A 13,947-nucleotide genomic window follows, 5' to 3' on the forward strand; every position below is an offset into this window, starting at 1 on the left:
GCTGCTGACCCACTATCTATTTATCGTTACTCACTGACTGTATAGGCACCAACTAATATCGATAATCATCATGACCAGTAAATGTAGTCTAGGGACGAGACTAATATCGATAATCATCATGACTAGTAAATGTAGTCTAGGGACGAGACTAATATCGATAATCATCATGACTAGTAAATGTAGTCTAGGGACGAGACTAATATCGATAATCATCATGACTAGTATAGTCTTGGGATGAAACAAAAATCAATAATCATCATGACTAGTAAATGTAGTCTTGGGATGAGACTAATATCGATAATCATCATGACTAGTAAATGTAGTCGAGGGACGAGATTCTGGGTACAGTTTCTAAATAGCCTAAATTGGCTAAAGAGCGTGTTTCCATCTGCAGCATCTACATATTTCATTTTTAACATCTATCAAGGGTTCACTGATTTGAACCTTTAATATTTTCCAACTGATTTGAACCTTTCATTTCCTCTTCTGTATATTTTCTTACACAAAGGAATACGTATACATGGATATGCACAAACAAAGTGCATGCAACATCACAAAAAATGTAAAGTACTGTATATGCGCAAATACATTAAAACACATGCACAACAACAGAAGTGCATTATCTATTGCTCTCCCTATCTCAAACACAAACACACACACACACACACACACACACACACACACACACACACACACACACACAGGCACACACAAGACAAAGAAAGGCTTCATTTTAAATATTGCACATTGCCATCACCTTAGCAAGACAATTGCTATCCATGATGACCACAATACTTGTTCTTGTTTGACCACTTTCACACAGCCTAACTGGCCTGTGCATAGCAGGCGTGGAATGTGAAGGGAAGCATGAGTCCACGGTCTGAAAACGCAGACATACTGAGGCCATTAAGACTAGTCGGGTAAGTTAGGCAATTCAATGCACCCTCATTTACTTGGACATAGCAGGCTGAGTGAGTCAGCCTGGATCTTCAGATAAGACTATGCATGTGAATACATTGCATCTGTGTCCCGGGGCCACTCAGTTAGTTTTGAAAGGATTCAGAACAAAATAGGAGGTGTTTTTATGACCAGCAGTAGGCTGTGTGCTGTAAGGCATTTATTAAACAAGAACACTAACCAAAACAGAAAAGCCTGTTATTTTTCTAGGGGGAGATTTTGATGTCCAACACAGCTCCACATATTGTCATGTTGCAACTCGTTTTTTATCTCCACATTCAAGGGCTATGAATGCTAAATGTAAGATGATTCATCCACATAACTTGGGGGACCTCACCGTTCAGGTTCAGCGTCCAGTCGTGTCATAGCTGTAGAGTATAATAGTTTACTTATCTAAGTTTTTCACTCAATGGGCTGCAATGCATAGTGTGGTAAGCCTGCCGTTGAGGGGCATGTAAATACGTTTTGCTAGTGATCAAACAGCGCCGCCGTGGAAGCAACAAATTCGGACAACCGACTGCGTTCGTTGAGAGCAGATAGTATTCTCCTGCATGACTAACGTGCTTCAGTCTTCTCAAACGTGTCTAGTCGTCCCCAAACTCACTAACGCTTAACGCCTAAAAAGTACATAGTATATAAAAGTATGTCCATAAAATTATAATCTACAAAACCAAGAGAGACCGATTTCCAAGTCTTTAAATTAGAACATAGTGTTTCTATCGGTAGGTATAGTTAATGTGTGTCTCTTCCAAAGGAATCTATTTGGGGATAACAATGTGAAATCTACCTAACAGTGTTTTAACTGGAAATAATTAGGAAATAATCTGTAAATGTATTGTCGTAAAATTATCGATGAGTCCATGCATCAAGGCTTTGTGCCTGAAACTTCGTTTGGGACTGTTACTCGAATTATCAAAGTTACGCTGATGACCAGCAGCAGGAGAAAGTTTAAGGTGGGTGGAGCTCTTTGCTATGAGTTAGGAACCTGACCAATGACAAGCGAGATGTAAAGGAAAACAAAGTATGCTATTGGACAAGAAATATCGGTTTCAAGGCTCCCCGCAAAGACGGACCATGAATCTGAATGAGGGGTGTCTTGAAACCGACAGCACATTATTGTCTGTGTGCCGTGATTTAGATCAAACCCCGTAGTGTGCAGAGTACGGGCAATACGCGAGGCAGCGCGGAGAACAACTGGATTTATAACATGAGGATAATTTTGTTATTTTTACAAACGTTTGCTGTGTGTAGTACTCCACACTAGAAGTCATTGGTCTGAATCCGTTACGACTCAAGGATAGTAACTAAAAAAAAGAAACAGCTGCAAATATTTAGGACGTGGATGATCCTGTGAAAAACTTGGAAGAGTTTTTTGTTGAACGGATTTCTGAGTGCTTGTTCTCAAAGATGATATTCTGTTAAAAAAAACTCTAATGTGAGATTATTCTGCAGTTAATAACATTTTTTTCTCGTTTCGTTGACTGTGAGACACGACGAGAAGGAAGCCTGTACAGACCATTCGTTTAATTTTCCAACCCGCAAATAGATTTCCCCTGAACGTCCATTTGAGTAACATGCGCGTGTGGAGACCACGAGCAGCCTTTCGCCGTGTTGCTTGAGAAGCGCAGCGCGAGGACAGCAGAAGAATTTTAATCTTATTTGATCAGAAAACGCCGGGGAAAGTTTTTCCCCTCTCAACATCTGAAAGACTCTTTTATCCACACTTGGATACGCGGGCTACTTGTTTTTCCAACCAAGTGAGAACTTGATTTTTTTTTTATTATCGAACATGGCGGTATCGAATGACTGGGTACAAGCGAGTGGACTAGTTGTTGCCCTGGTTTGCCTAATTTTGCAGCCGTGTTCCGGACAGTATCATGGAGAGAAGGGCATCTCAATTCCAGAGCATGGCTTTTGCCAGCCGATTTCCATACCACTTTGCACAGACATTGCTTACAACCAAACCATCATGCCGAATCTTTTGGGTCACACGAACCAGGAAGACGCCGGCCTCGAGGTGCACCAATTTTACCCCCTGGTGAAAGTGCAGTGTTCCATGGACTTGAAATTTTTCTTGTGCTCCATGTACGCCCCGGTGTGCACCGTGCTGGAGCAGGCAATACCGCCATGTCGCTCGTTGTGTGAGCGGGCCAGACAGGGGTGCGAGGCGCTGATGAACAAATTTGGCTTCCAGTGGCCCGAACGGCTCCGCTGCGAGAATTTCCCCGTTCACGGAGCTGGGGAGATCTGTGTGGGACAGAACACATCGGACACCGGGAGCCCTACATCCGACCCGACGCCTTTCAAGCCGGAATTAATCACACTGCCAACCTTTGTGCGCCCTGGCCACCAGTTCTCCTGCCCCCTCCAGCTCGAGGTGCCCCCGTATCTGAATTACTACTTCATGGGAGTTAAAGACTGCGGGGCCCCGTGCGAACCCAGCAGACCCAATGGCCTTATGTACTTTCGGGAGGAGGAGGTTAAATTCGGCCGGCTATGGGTGGGTATTTGGTCTATTTTGTGTTGTGTGAGTACTCTTTTCACGGTGCTTACCTATCTAGTGGACATGAGGCGCTTCCGCTACCCCGAGCGGTGCATCATCTTCCTGTCTGGCTGCTACTTTATGGTGGCGGTGGCTTATGCTGCGGGATTCTTCCTCGAGGATAAAGTTGTGTGCATTGACAAATTTAACGACGACGGCTACAAAACCGTCGCCCAGGGCACCAAGAAGGAGGGGTGCACCATTCTGTTCATGATCCTGTATTTTTTCGGGATGGCGAGCTCCATTTGGTGGGTCCTCCTCTCGCTCACATGGTTCCTCTCAGCGGGCATGAAGTGGGGTCATGAGGCCATCGAGGCGAACTCTCAGTACTTCCATCTCGCAGCGTGGGCAGTGCCCGCGGTCAAGACCATCACCATCCTCGCCATGGGCCAGGTGGACGGGGATATCCTGACCGGCGTCTGCTACGTGGGCATCTACAACGTGGACTCTTTGCGCGGCTTCGTCCTCGCGCCCCTCTTCGTCTACCTCTTCATTGGCACGTCGTTCCTGCTCGCGGGCTTTGTGTCCCTGTTCCGCATCAGAACCATCATGAAACACGACGGCACGAAGACGGAAAAGTTGGAGAAACTGATGGTGCGCATTGGGGTGTTTAGCGTTCTGTACACCGTCCCGGCCACGATAGTAATCGCATGCTACTTTTACGAACAGGCTTTCCGTCCCCAATGGGAGAAGACCTGGAACATGCAGACGTGCAAGCGCTTCGCTGTGCCGTGCCCAGCACCCAACTTTGCGCCGATGACCCCGGACTTTACCGTTTTTATGATTAAGTATCTCATGACAATGATCGTGGGCATCACCTCCGGCTTCTGGATATGGTCCGGGAAAACGCTGCAGTCCTGGTGCCGATTCTACAAGAGACTCAGCAACAGCAACCAGGGAGAGACCACTGTATGAGCCGCAATAGTAGCCTAGTGTCTTCATTCAGGTTGTAACCTCTCGAGGCTCACTTCGTATACAAAAAATTATCTCGGAGCCATCCACACACACGGACCCCACACTTTAAACGGGGAAGTTGGGTCAGGACGATAGCAAAACGCGGCAAACACACCGGAGAAGAATCAAACATGCAAACTAAGCTGATTTTGCTCATTCAAGTTTCATGTAAATGAATGAAAGCCTATGGACACTTTAACGTGCCACGGTGTTTGGTTTTCTGTTATGTATTTTCTAAAACTTCTGACCACCAGGCCAGAAGAACATTCATTGTTATTCAAATCTGTCTTAATTATTTGTTGTATAACGTTTATATTCTTTAAAAACAGGACGGTATATTTTGACTTTGTATCACGAAACAAGATTCACAGTGGTTGTCTGTAGTTTTATAAAATAAATAGACAATTGCATTTCATTTAGTTCTGCTAAGGGCGTGACATGCGCACAGTCAGTTCAACAGTATGTGCGATCCTTGCCCAGAAAACAGAATGTTTGCCTTATACGTCTTTTTGTTTATTTGGCAAAAGTGTTCGAGTTTCGCAGCCACCCACCGACAATCATGCATACCTCTACAAACGGACGTACTGCTCACGTGTGTCCAGAATCCAGATAGTATTATGCATGTGTACAGCTGTGAGATTATGCAAGCTACTTTTAAACAACATATTGTAAATACTCACATTTTCTCAAAGAATATATGTATTTATGAAAATAATCTTGCTGTTTTTTACTTGATTTTCAAAAATGCGGTAAGATACCATTTGTATATGTACAGTGTCACTGAATAAAACAATTAGATTTTTAAAACGCCTTTAAAGCTTTGTTTTGTCCAGTCGTCTGTCGCAGCTGAGATTTCCATTTGCTCGAGACCATATGTTAGCAATTCAGCGAGTTAAATCACACCAGGTTTGCGAAGCAAATGGAGCCGAGGCAGAGGTTACTATAGGGCATTTGGCCTAAAGAAGTCACAGTTCTTTCCAAGTAATTAGCCACATCAATGATTAGCATTATACATCTATAAAACTGCCGCGTTTAATGACGCACGGACAGCAGTATTTGGATGCACTGATGGCATCTGTTGTGCACGTTTTAGATCCAGTATCACCAATAGTAAACATATTTCAACGGCTGTTTGAGATCAGGCTGCATATTCAGTCAGTGTTTCCATCTCAAGGATTTAGAACATCGAGCAAGGCCTTGCATGGAAAGTTTGCTTGGCCCCGACCTAGCAAATCTTAGATTCAAAACAACTCTGATTCGGCGAGAAATGACCATTTCTGGTGTACGTAAGCAACACATCACATTTGAACACAGGCCGGTTTGAAAGACTCACATAAGGAGAACATTCCACAAAAGCCGTAAAGCCATTCTTTACACAGAGGCTGGCGCTCGCGTTCAGTCTCCTGGTCACGTAGATCTCAGCACACTAGTGCCATCTAAAGGCCGGCAGACTTACCATAGCGGCCCATTCCAGGAGTCACACACGGAACATTTCCAAACTGAAAAGGGGCTTTAATGTTTCCATAACTCTTAGCTTAATGCTGGGTTTTTAGCCTCCATAAAAGCAAATTAGTGCAATGCGTTATTTTATTATGTCAGATGTCTTTTTGCTTAATTACTGCACATCAAACATCTTCGTGATTTTTAGTCTACTTTTCTGAAAAAGTAGTTGTGTCAATCTAAGAGTGGTAGATTTGACCTGTGGATTCCATTCAGCCATGCCACAGGTATGTGTGGGTGACGACATGAACGACCTCAATTCCTGTGAACCTCACAAAAAGGTTCACTTCCGGTGCCTTGACTCCTTTGCTGTAGCTGAAGCTGGAGCTCCAGAGCATTCCTCTGACTGACTGACTGCACCCCGATTCAGGGTTTATTAAAAACAGCTTACTCTCGATTACAGGGCAAACCCAGGGCAAGAAGGGCCTTTGCCGGACCTATGGCTTAAGGGTCTAACAGTACTAATTAATTTAGGCTTTACATTTTTAAATTAGTTGGAAACAAGTATAAAGGCTATGCACTTTTTATGAAGTGGAAAAAGCACTCTCAGCAGAATATGAGTATGTGATACCAGAAATGATTTTGTTGAGTTGGTAAGTATAATAATATTTTTTTGACATGAGCATACAGCGGTTTTGTATTTACAGTGTCCTCCACAATCATTGGCACCCTTAGTGAATGTGACCAAAACAGGCTATGAAAAAATATACCTTTGCTGTTTATCATCTTGGTCTTTCCCTCAAAATATTCACAAAAATCTTACCTTTTCATCAAAGTAAAATTCAAAAAGTTGTTGAGCTGCTAGAATTCCGGATTTAGGGAAATAAGAAAATATCTAACCAGTTGGAAATACCCACTTCCACAAACAGGGCAATAGTTAAGAAGTTAAAAGCGACAGGAGATGTCAGGAATCAGCCTGGAAGAGGACCTATCTGTAAATTAACCCCACACACCGTGAGGAGGATGGTTCGATTTGCCAAATAATCTCCAAGGATCACAGCTGGATAATTGCAGAGGTTAGTTAAGTCCTGGGGTCAGAAAGTCTCCAAACTACCATCAGACTGCACCTACATCACCACAAGTTGTTTTTGAGGGTTATCAGAAAAAAGCCTCTGCTGTCAATCAACAACAAACTAAAGTGCCTACAGTTTGCCAAATGTAAGTCAGACTTTTATGTTAGAGTTATATGGTCAGATGAGACCAAAATAAGGCTTCTTGGCAACAAACATCAGAGGTGGGTTTGGCGTAGACAGAAAGATAGCCATACAGAAGAGCACCCCATACCCACATTGAAGTATGGTGGCGGATCTCTGATGTTGTTGGGGTGTTTTTCTTCCAAAGGCCCTGGACATCTTGTTAGAATACCTGGTATCATGTACTCCATCAAATACCAGCAGATATTAAATAAAAAACCTAACAGCCCCCCTCTAGGAAGCTTTAAATGGGCCGTGGTTGGACCTCCCAGCAGGACAATGATCCGAAGCACACCTCAAAATCAGCACAAAAATGGTTCACCGACAGCAGAATAAAGGTTTTGCCATGGCCATCACAGTCCCCAGACCTAAACCCCATAGAAAATCTGTGGGAAGAGCTGAAGCCGAATCTGCAAATGTGTTGACCTCAAAATCTGAAGGATCTGCAGAGATACTGTATGTAGGAATGGTCTCAGGTCTGTACCATGTGTTCACCAACCTCATCACGCACTATAGGAGAAGACTTGGAGCTGTTATCTTGGTAAAGGGAGGCTTCTTAAAACATTAAATAAAGGGGTGCCAATAATTGTGGCACACCTGTTTAGGAGAATAGTATTTATTTAATGAAAAAAAAAAAATTTCTTTCAATAATTTATTTCAATGAAAAGGTAAGATTTTTGTAAATATTTTGAGTGAAAGACCAAGAGGATAATCAGCAAACAAATATTTTTTCATAGCCTGTTATGGGCACATTCACTAAGGGTGCCAATAATTGCGGAGGGCACTGTACCTGGTCATATCTCAATTTAATAGTATTTTCCATTATCCCATTCTGTTCCAAATCTATAGTTGTTAAAACATTTTTATCCAAGTGTGAAACTCACTGTCAGCTGGAGATGGAAATCTTATTTGAATAATTGTTGTGATTGATCAAAACAAATATACCACATCTATTCTAAAACATGTCCAATGATATGCCTTGATTGTCACATGCGTGTACAGAAATACTGTTTCAAATAGTCTCAATCTACATTATTTGGGGTGTAAACTTCTCTCATAACCAATACCCATGAACCATCACCAAAACCATCCTCCCATAACCAATACCCCTGAAACCTTCACCAAAACTATCCTCTCATCACCAATACCCATGAACCATCATCAAACCCATCAACATACTGGTCTGAGCTGCAGTCCACTGCCTACATACTGTATATCTGCATAAAGAGTGCCATGCCACTGTCTACATACAGTATATCTGCATAAAGAGTGCTGTGTCACTGTCTAAATATATCTGCACAAATAGTGCTGTGTCACTGTCTACATATATCCTCTTAAAGAGTGCTGTGTCACTGTCTACATATATCTTCATAAAGAGTGCCATGTCACTGTCTCCATATATCTGCATAAAAAGTACCATATCACTCTCTACATACTGTATATCTGCATAAAGAGTGCCATGTCACTGTCTATATACAGTATATTCATAAAGAGTGTCATGCCACCGTCTACATACAGTATATCTGCATAAAGAGTGCTGTGTCATTGTCTACATAAAGAGTGCTGTGTCCCTGCCTACATATACAGTATCTGCATAAAAAGTGCTGTGTCCCTGTCTACATATATCTGCCATGTCACCTCTTCCTCATGATAGCTTTAGCTAAACTAGGCCTACAGAGAACTAGGACTACAGAGGACTAGCTCAAGCATACAGCGACCAGCCTCTATCTATCTCAAAGAAGCCCAGAAGGATCTGCGTTCTTTAATGCTTGCTTCTCTACTTCACCCTAGAAGAACAAAAGACGCTGGCCTCTTTTATGGCCCTACTGCGCTGCACTCCTGACAGGACAGAACCGCCCTCATGCCCCACACAGCAGACAGGACAGAACCGCCCTCATGCCCCACACAGCAGACAGGACAGAACCGCCCTCATGCCCCACACAGCAGACAGAACAGGACAGAACCGCCCTCATGCCCCACACAGCAGACAGAACAGAACAGAACAGCCCTCATGCCCCACACAGCAGACAGGACAGAACCGCCCTCATGCCCCACACAGCAGACAGAACAGAACAGAACAGCCCTCATGCCCCACACAGCAGACAGAACAGAACAGAACAGCCCTCATGCCCCACACAGCAGACAGGACAGAACCGCCCTCATGCCCCACACAGCAGAGAGAACAGAACAGAACAGCCCTCATGCCCCACACAGCAGACAGGACAGAACAGAATAGCCCTCATCCCCCCCCCCCCCCCCCCCCCAACACAGCAGACAGAACCGAACAGAACAGCCCTCATGCCCCACACAGCAGACAGGACAGAACAGGACAGAACAGAAACCGCCCTCATGCCCCACACAGCAGACAGAACAGAACAGAAACCGCCCTCATGCCCCACACAGCAGACAGAACAGAACAGAAACCGCCCTCATGCCCCACACAGCAGACAGAACAGAACAGAAACCGCCCTCATGCCCCACACAGCAGACAGAACAGAACAGAACAGCCCTCATGCCCCACACAGCAGACAGAACAGAACAGAACAGCCCTCACCCCCCCCCCCCCCAACACAGCAGACAGAACCGAACAGAACAGCCCCCCCCCCCCCCCCCCAACACAGCAGACAGAACCGAACAGAACAGCCCTCATGCCCCACACAGCAGACAGGACAGAACAGAATAGCCCTCATCCCCCCCCCCCCCCCCAACACAGCAGACAGAACAGAACAGGACAGAACAGAAACCGCCCTCATGCCCCACACAGCAGACAGAACAGAACAGAAACCGCCCTCATGCCCCACACAGCAGACAGAACAGAACAGAATAGCCCTCATGCCCCACACAGCAGACAGAACAGAACAGAATAGCCCTCATGCCCCACACAGTAAGGTCAGAGTGTGTGACTCCAAACACTTATGGGAGATAATTAATGGAGTCTACTTGTCTGTCGCAGTGTCCCTGTGGAGAAGTATGTATGTGTGTGTGTGTGTGTATGTGTGTGTGTGTGTGTGTGTGTGTGTGTGTGTGTGTGTGTATGTGTGTGTGTGTATGTGTGTGTGTGTGTGTGTGTGTGTGTGTGTATGTGTGTGGATTCAGTAGGCCAAATCCACTTCTTCCCCCTAAATCTCAATTGCAAACATACAGACACAGACATAGATGCAGACACACACACAACCCCCCCCCCCCCCCCCCCCCCCCACACACACACACACACACACACAAACACACACACTCTTGGTACGTATGCACTGGCACAAAGTAGCAGTTGTCTTTCAGGAAAGGTTAAGATGGCTTGGACTCCAGGCCTGTTAAGGGTGGGGTGAGAGGGGTTACTGTTGTTAGTGACTAAGGGGTAAACCTCTCCGAGGCAACCACGGCAACAAGAACACAGTGTGTTTGCTGAGGAGCTAAGCTGCGCCGTGGCAACAGTGGAACTGAGCAAACACAGAGCCCGGGCGGGCAGTGAAGGCTAGACTGGGAGAATGGCGGAGCTCTCCCACACTGACCGGGACTGGTAGTTAATCGGTGGGTCTGCCTGCACGGCTGTCAGGTTATGAGGAGGCACAGCTAAATCAGACCGGAGTTACGGGATCACGCAGGGTAAGGGTGACTTTCTGGGTGACTGTTTGTTTAATGACACTTTTGAAACTTTTGTAAGACTGGTATGAAAAAGTTTTATTCCTAACGTCTGTGGCTTGAACTGCCCAGATTAAGTGGTTGCTTCACACTTTATCCTGATAATGAGCTGTAATGATTAATAATCACAATAAAAAATGGACTCCGCTGTTTAATTGGCAAGATTCTGCACCATTTGCTCTTATTTCTAGGATAACTTCACACAGATTAGTTTGACAGGTCTTTAAGAGTTATGAGGACACAGGGTTATCTGCTTTACACATAAACTCGTAAAGAAGCTCACACACACACACAGTCAGACATGTAAGAGCAAGAGAAGAACTGGCTTAAACACTCAGAGATAACCTTTTTAAAGTGTGCACATACTGTATATTAATAAAAAGGACAACTCTTTCTATTTTTTAGGACTATGATTGTTGGCAGTTGTTATACGAGTGACCTTTGACCTTTATCTCATCTTCCCCTCAAACATCGAGGTCATGACTCAAGAAGCACTGCAGAGCCAAAAGAGGAAGAGGATGTGACATCATTACTGAGGCATCATTACTGAGGCTACTGGACAATCCCTGCAGAAACACAAATCATACAGAAAAGACTACACTGACACAGAAGACTTGTTATACACTAATATATTCTAACTACATATATTCTGACAATGTTATACTCTAATATATTCTAACTACATATATTCTAACAATGTTATACACTACTTATACATTCTAATATGATTTTTTTACTGAAGGTAAAACGCCATAAAATAAGAAATGCTAAAGAATCCATGGGAAAAAAATCAAACAGAGACTAAACACAGAGAAACTCAAACAGCAGACCCAAGACTGAACACTTAAGGGCTGTAGTAGATGGATAGTTCTAGCCATTCGATTGGCTGTTGAGCTCGCATATTAATAACCTTTTATCAGGATCATGAACCTAACCTTTTATCAGGATCAAGGACCTAACCTTTTATCAGGATCAAGGACCTAACCTTTTGTCAGGATCAAGGACCTAACCTTTTATAAGGATCAAGGACCTAACCTTTTATCAGGATCAAGGACCTAACCTTTTATCAGGACCAAGGAGCTGTCTAAGAGAGGGCCTGTGAGAGGGCCATGAAGGAGCTGCCTCTGTCTCTGCTGAGTCGGGGCTGTGGCCAGCTGGTGCCGCTCACACAGGGCGGCCATGATGGGAGACTGGAGGTCTGTTTCGAACCTGAGGTATTTGCAGTTAAGGCGCTTCGAATGACATGGACAGTATTTAGAGCGAGCTCTTGAGGTAAATGATATTTGCTGTGGCTGCTTGGGGTTCTCAATGTCTGCATATTTGACTCAGTCTCAGTCTTGGTCTCTTCTTTGATTACTGAGAACTTTGTATCATGTTATGAACAGGTAAAGATGGTAAAGTACTGATTCTTAGTTTCGCCTCTGCCATCCAAAAAAATCGATAGACAAACATTAACTGTTATTAATCAACCGTTTCTATTTCTGTAGCGGTGATCAGATTTCAGATTTCGGAGTACATTTTGAAATGAATACTAAGTAGAAATAAGGGGCGGAATTAGAAAAGGGACGGATATAGTGGAGAGGTATACGGAGTATACCCACCTATTTTTCTGTCAGCATTGAGTATACCCACTTCTCAAAACAGGGCATTTATCCTGTTCTGTATGGGCTGCTTAAAATTTTTTAGAGTATACCCACTTCTCTAGGGACCACTACACCACTGGCTGTCTGTACTATAAATGTTGTCCCTTGCCGCATCAACAGAAGCAGCGCTCCAAATTCAGTTGACAATAAATGACAATAAAGGCTTTTCTATTCTATTCTACTCTATTCCATATCTCTCTGCTGACCCCTATGCTGCTGACCCCTATGCCCTCAGTGTTCATATCTCCCTGCTGACCCTCAGTGTACATATCTCTCTGCTGACCCTCAGTGTTCATATCTCTCTGCTGACCCTCAGTGTTCATATCTCTCTGCTGACCCCTATGCCCTCAGTGTTCATATCTCTCTGCTGACCCTCAGTGTTCATATCTCCCTGCTGACCCTCAGTGTTCATATCTCTCTGCTGACCCTCAGTGTTCATATCTCTCTGCTGACCCTCAGTGTTCATATCTCCCTGCTGACCCTCAGTGTTCATATCTCTCTGCTGACCCCTATGCCCTCAGTGTTCATATCTCTCTGCTGACCCTCAGTGTTCATATCTCCCTGCTGACCCTCAGTGTTCATATCTCTCTGCTGACCCTCAGTGTTCATATCTCCCTGCTGACCCCTATGCCCTCAGTGTTCATATCTCTCTGCTGACCCTCAGTGTTCATATCTCTCTGCTGTGACCTTTGACCCTATGCCCTCAGTGTTCATATCTCTCTGCTGACCCTCAGTGTTCATATCTCTCTGCTGACCCTCAGTGTTCATATCTCTCTGCTGTGACCTTTGACCCCATGACCCCAGTGTTCATATCTCTCTGTTGACCCCCAGGACTTCTTCTCCTGGAGGGCCCAGCCCCTGCTGTTGCACCTGTCGCACAGTGGGCGTCTCCTGGGAGGGGTGGGGGACCCCACGCCCCCCAAAACCTACAGCACCAGGAAGGGCCACCTCATCCTGTACTCCGAGGACCTGGTTTCCAGCTCCAGCCAATCAGTGGCCAACCGGAAGGGGCGTGGCTCCAAACCGGAAGCTGAGGTGCAGCTGCATACACTGAGAGACCTGACTGGAGCTATTTTGGCTTACAGGAGGAAGCCGGTAAGGTCTACCATAGACATATGACATGTATATATAGTATGTCTATGAGGTATACAATAGCACTGAGGGTCTACCATAGACATATGACATGTATATATAGTATGTCTATGAGGTATACAATAGCACTGAGGGTCTACCATAGACATGACATGTATATATAGTATGTCTATGAGGTCTACAATAGCACTGAGGGTCTACCATAGACATATGACATGAATATACACTATGGGCCCTATCTTGCACCCAGCGCAATTGACATTGTCACCGACGCATGTATCATTCCTATCTTGCACCCGGCGCACAGCGGGATTTTCCCTCCAGAGGCGCGCATCGAAATGAACTTGCGCCAACATGGGCGGGGCGGAACAGAGAAGGCGTTTCTCGGGCGCAAGTTTTCCTTTGTGGTATCTTGCAGTTTCAAAACGAA

General features: G+C 44.8%; 1 protein-coding gene across 1 annotated transcript; it reads left to right on the forward strand.

Annotated features, from left to right (window-relative positions):
• The first annotated feature begins 2,076 nt into the window (after positions 1-2,076).
• LOC308365420 (frizzled-7-like) lies at positions 2,077-5,270 on the forward strand. The gene has a single exon (XM_080838835.1). It carries the CDS (start codon positions 2,747-2,749, stop codon positions 4,412-4,414), a length of 1,668 nt encoding a protein of 555 aa, XP_080694961.1. The 5' UTR covers positions 2,077-2,746; the 3' UTR covers positions 4,415-5,270.
• The last annotated feature ends 8,677 nt before the right edge of the window (positions 5,271-13,947 follow it).

Source organism: Sprattus sprattus, assembly GCF_963457725.1.
Source record: "Sprattus sprattus genome assembly, chromosome: 5".
Lineage (NCBI taxonomy): Eukaryota > Metazoa > Chordata > Actinopteri > Clupeiformes > Clupeidae > Sprattus > Sprattus sprattus.

Excerpts from the sequence above, each read along its gene's own strand:
- LOC308365420 (XM_080838835.1), top strand. The coding sequence starts at position 2,747 with ATGGCGGTATCGAATGACTGGGTACAAGCGAGTGGACTAGTTGTTGCC.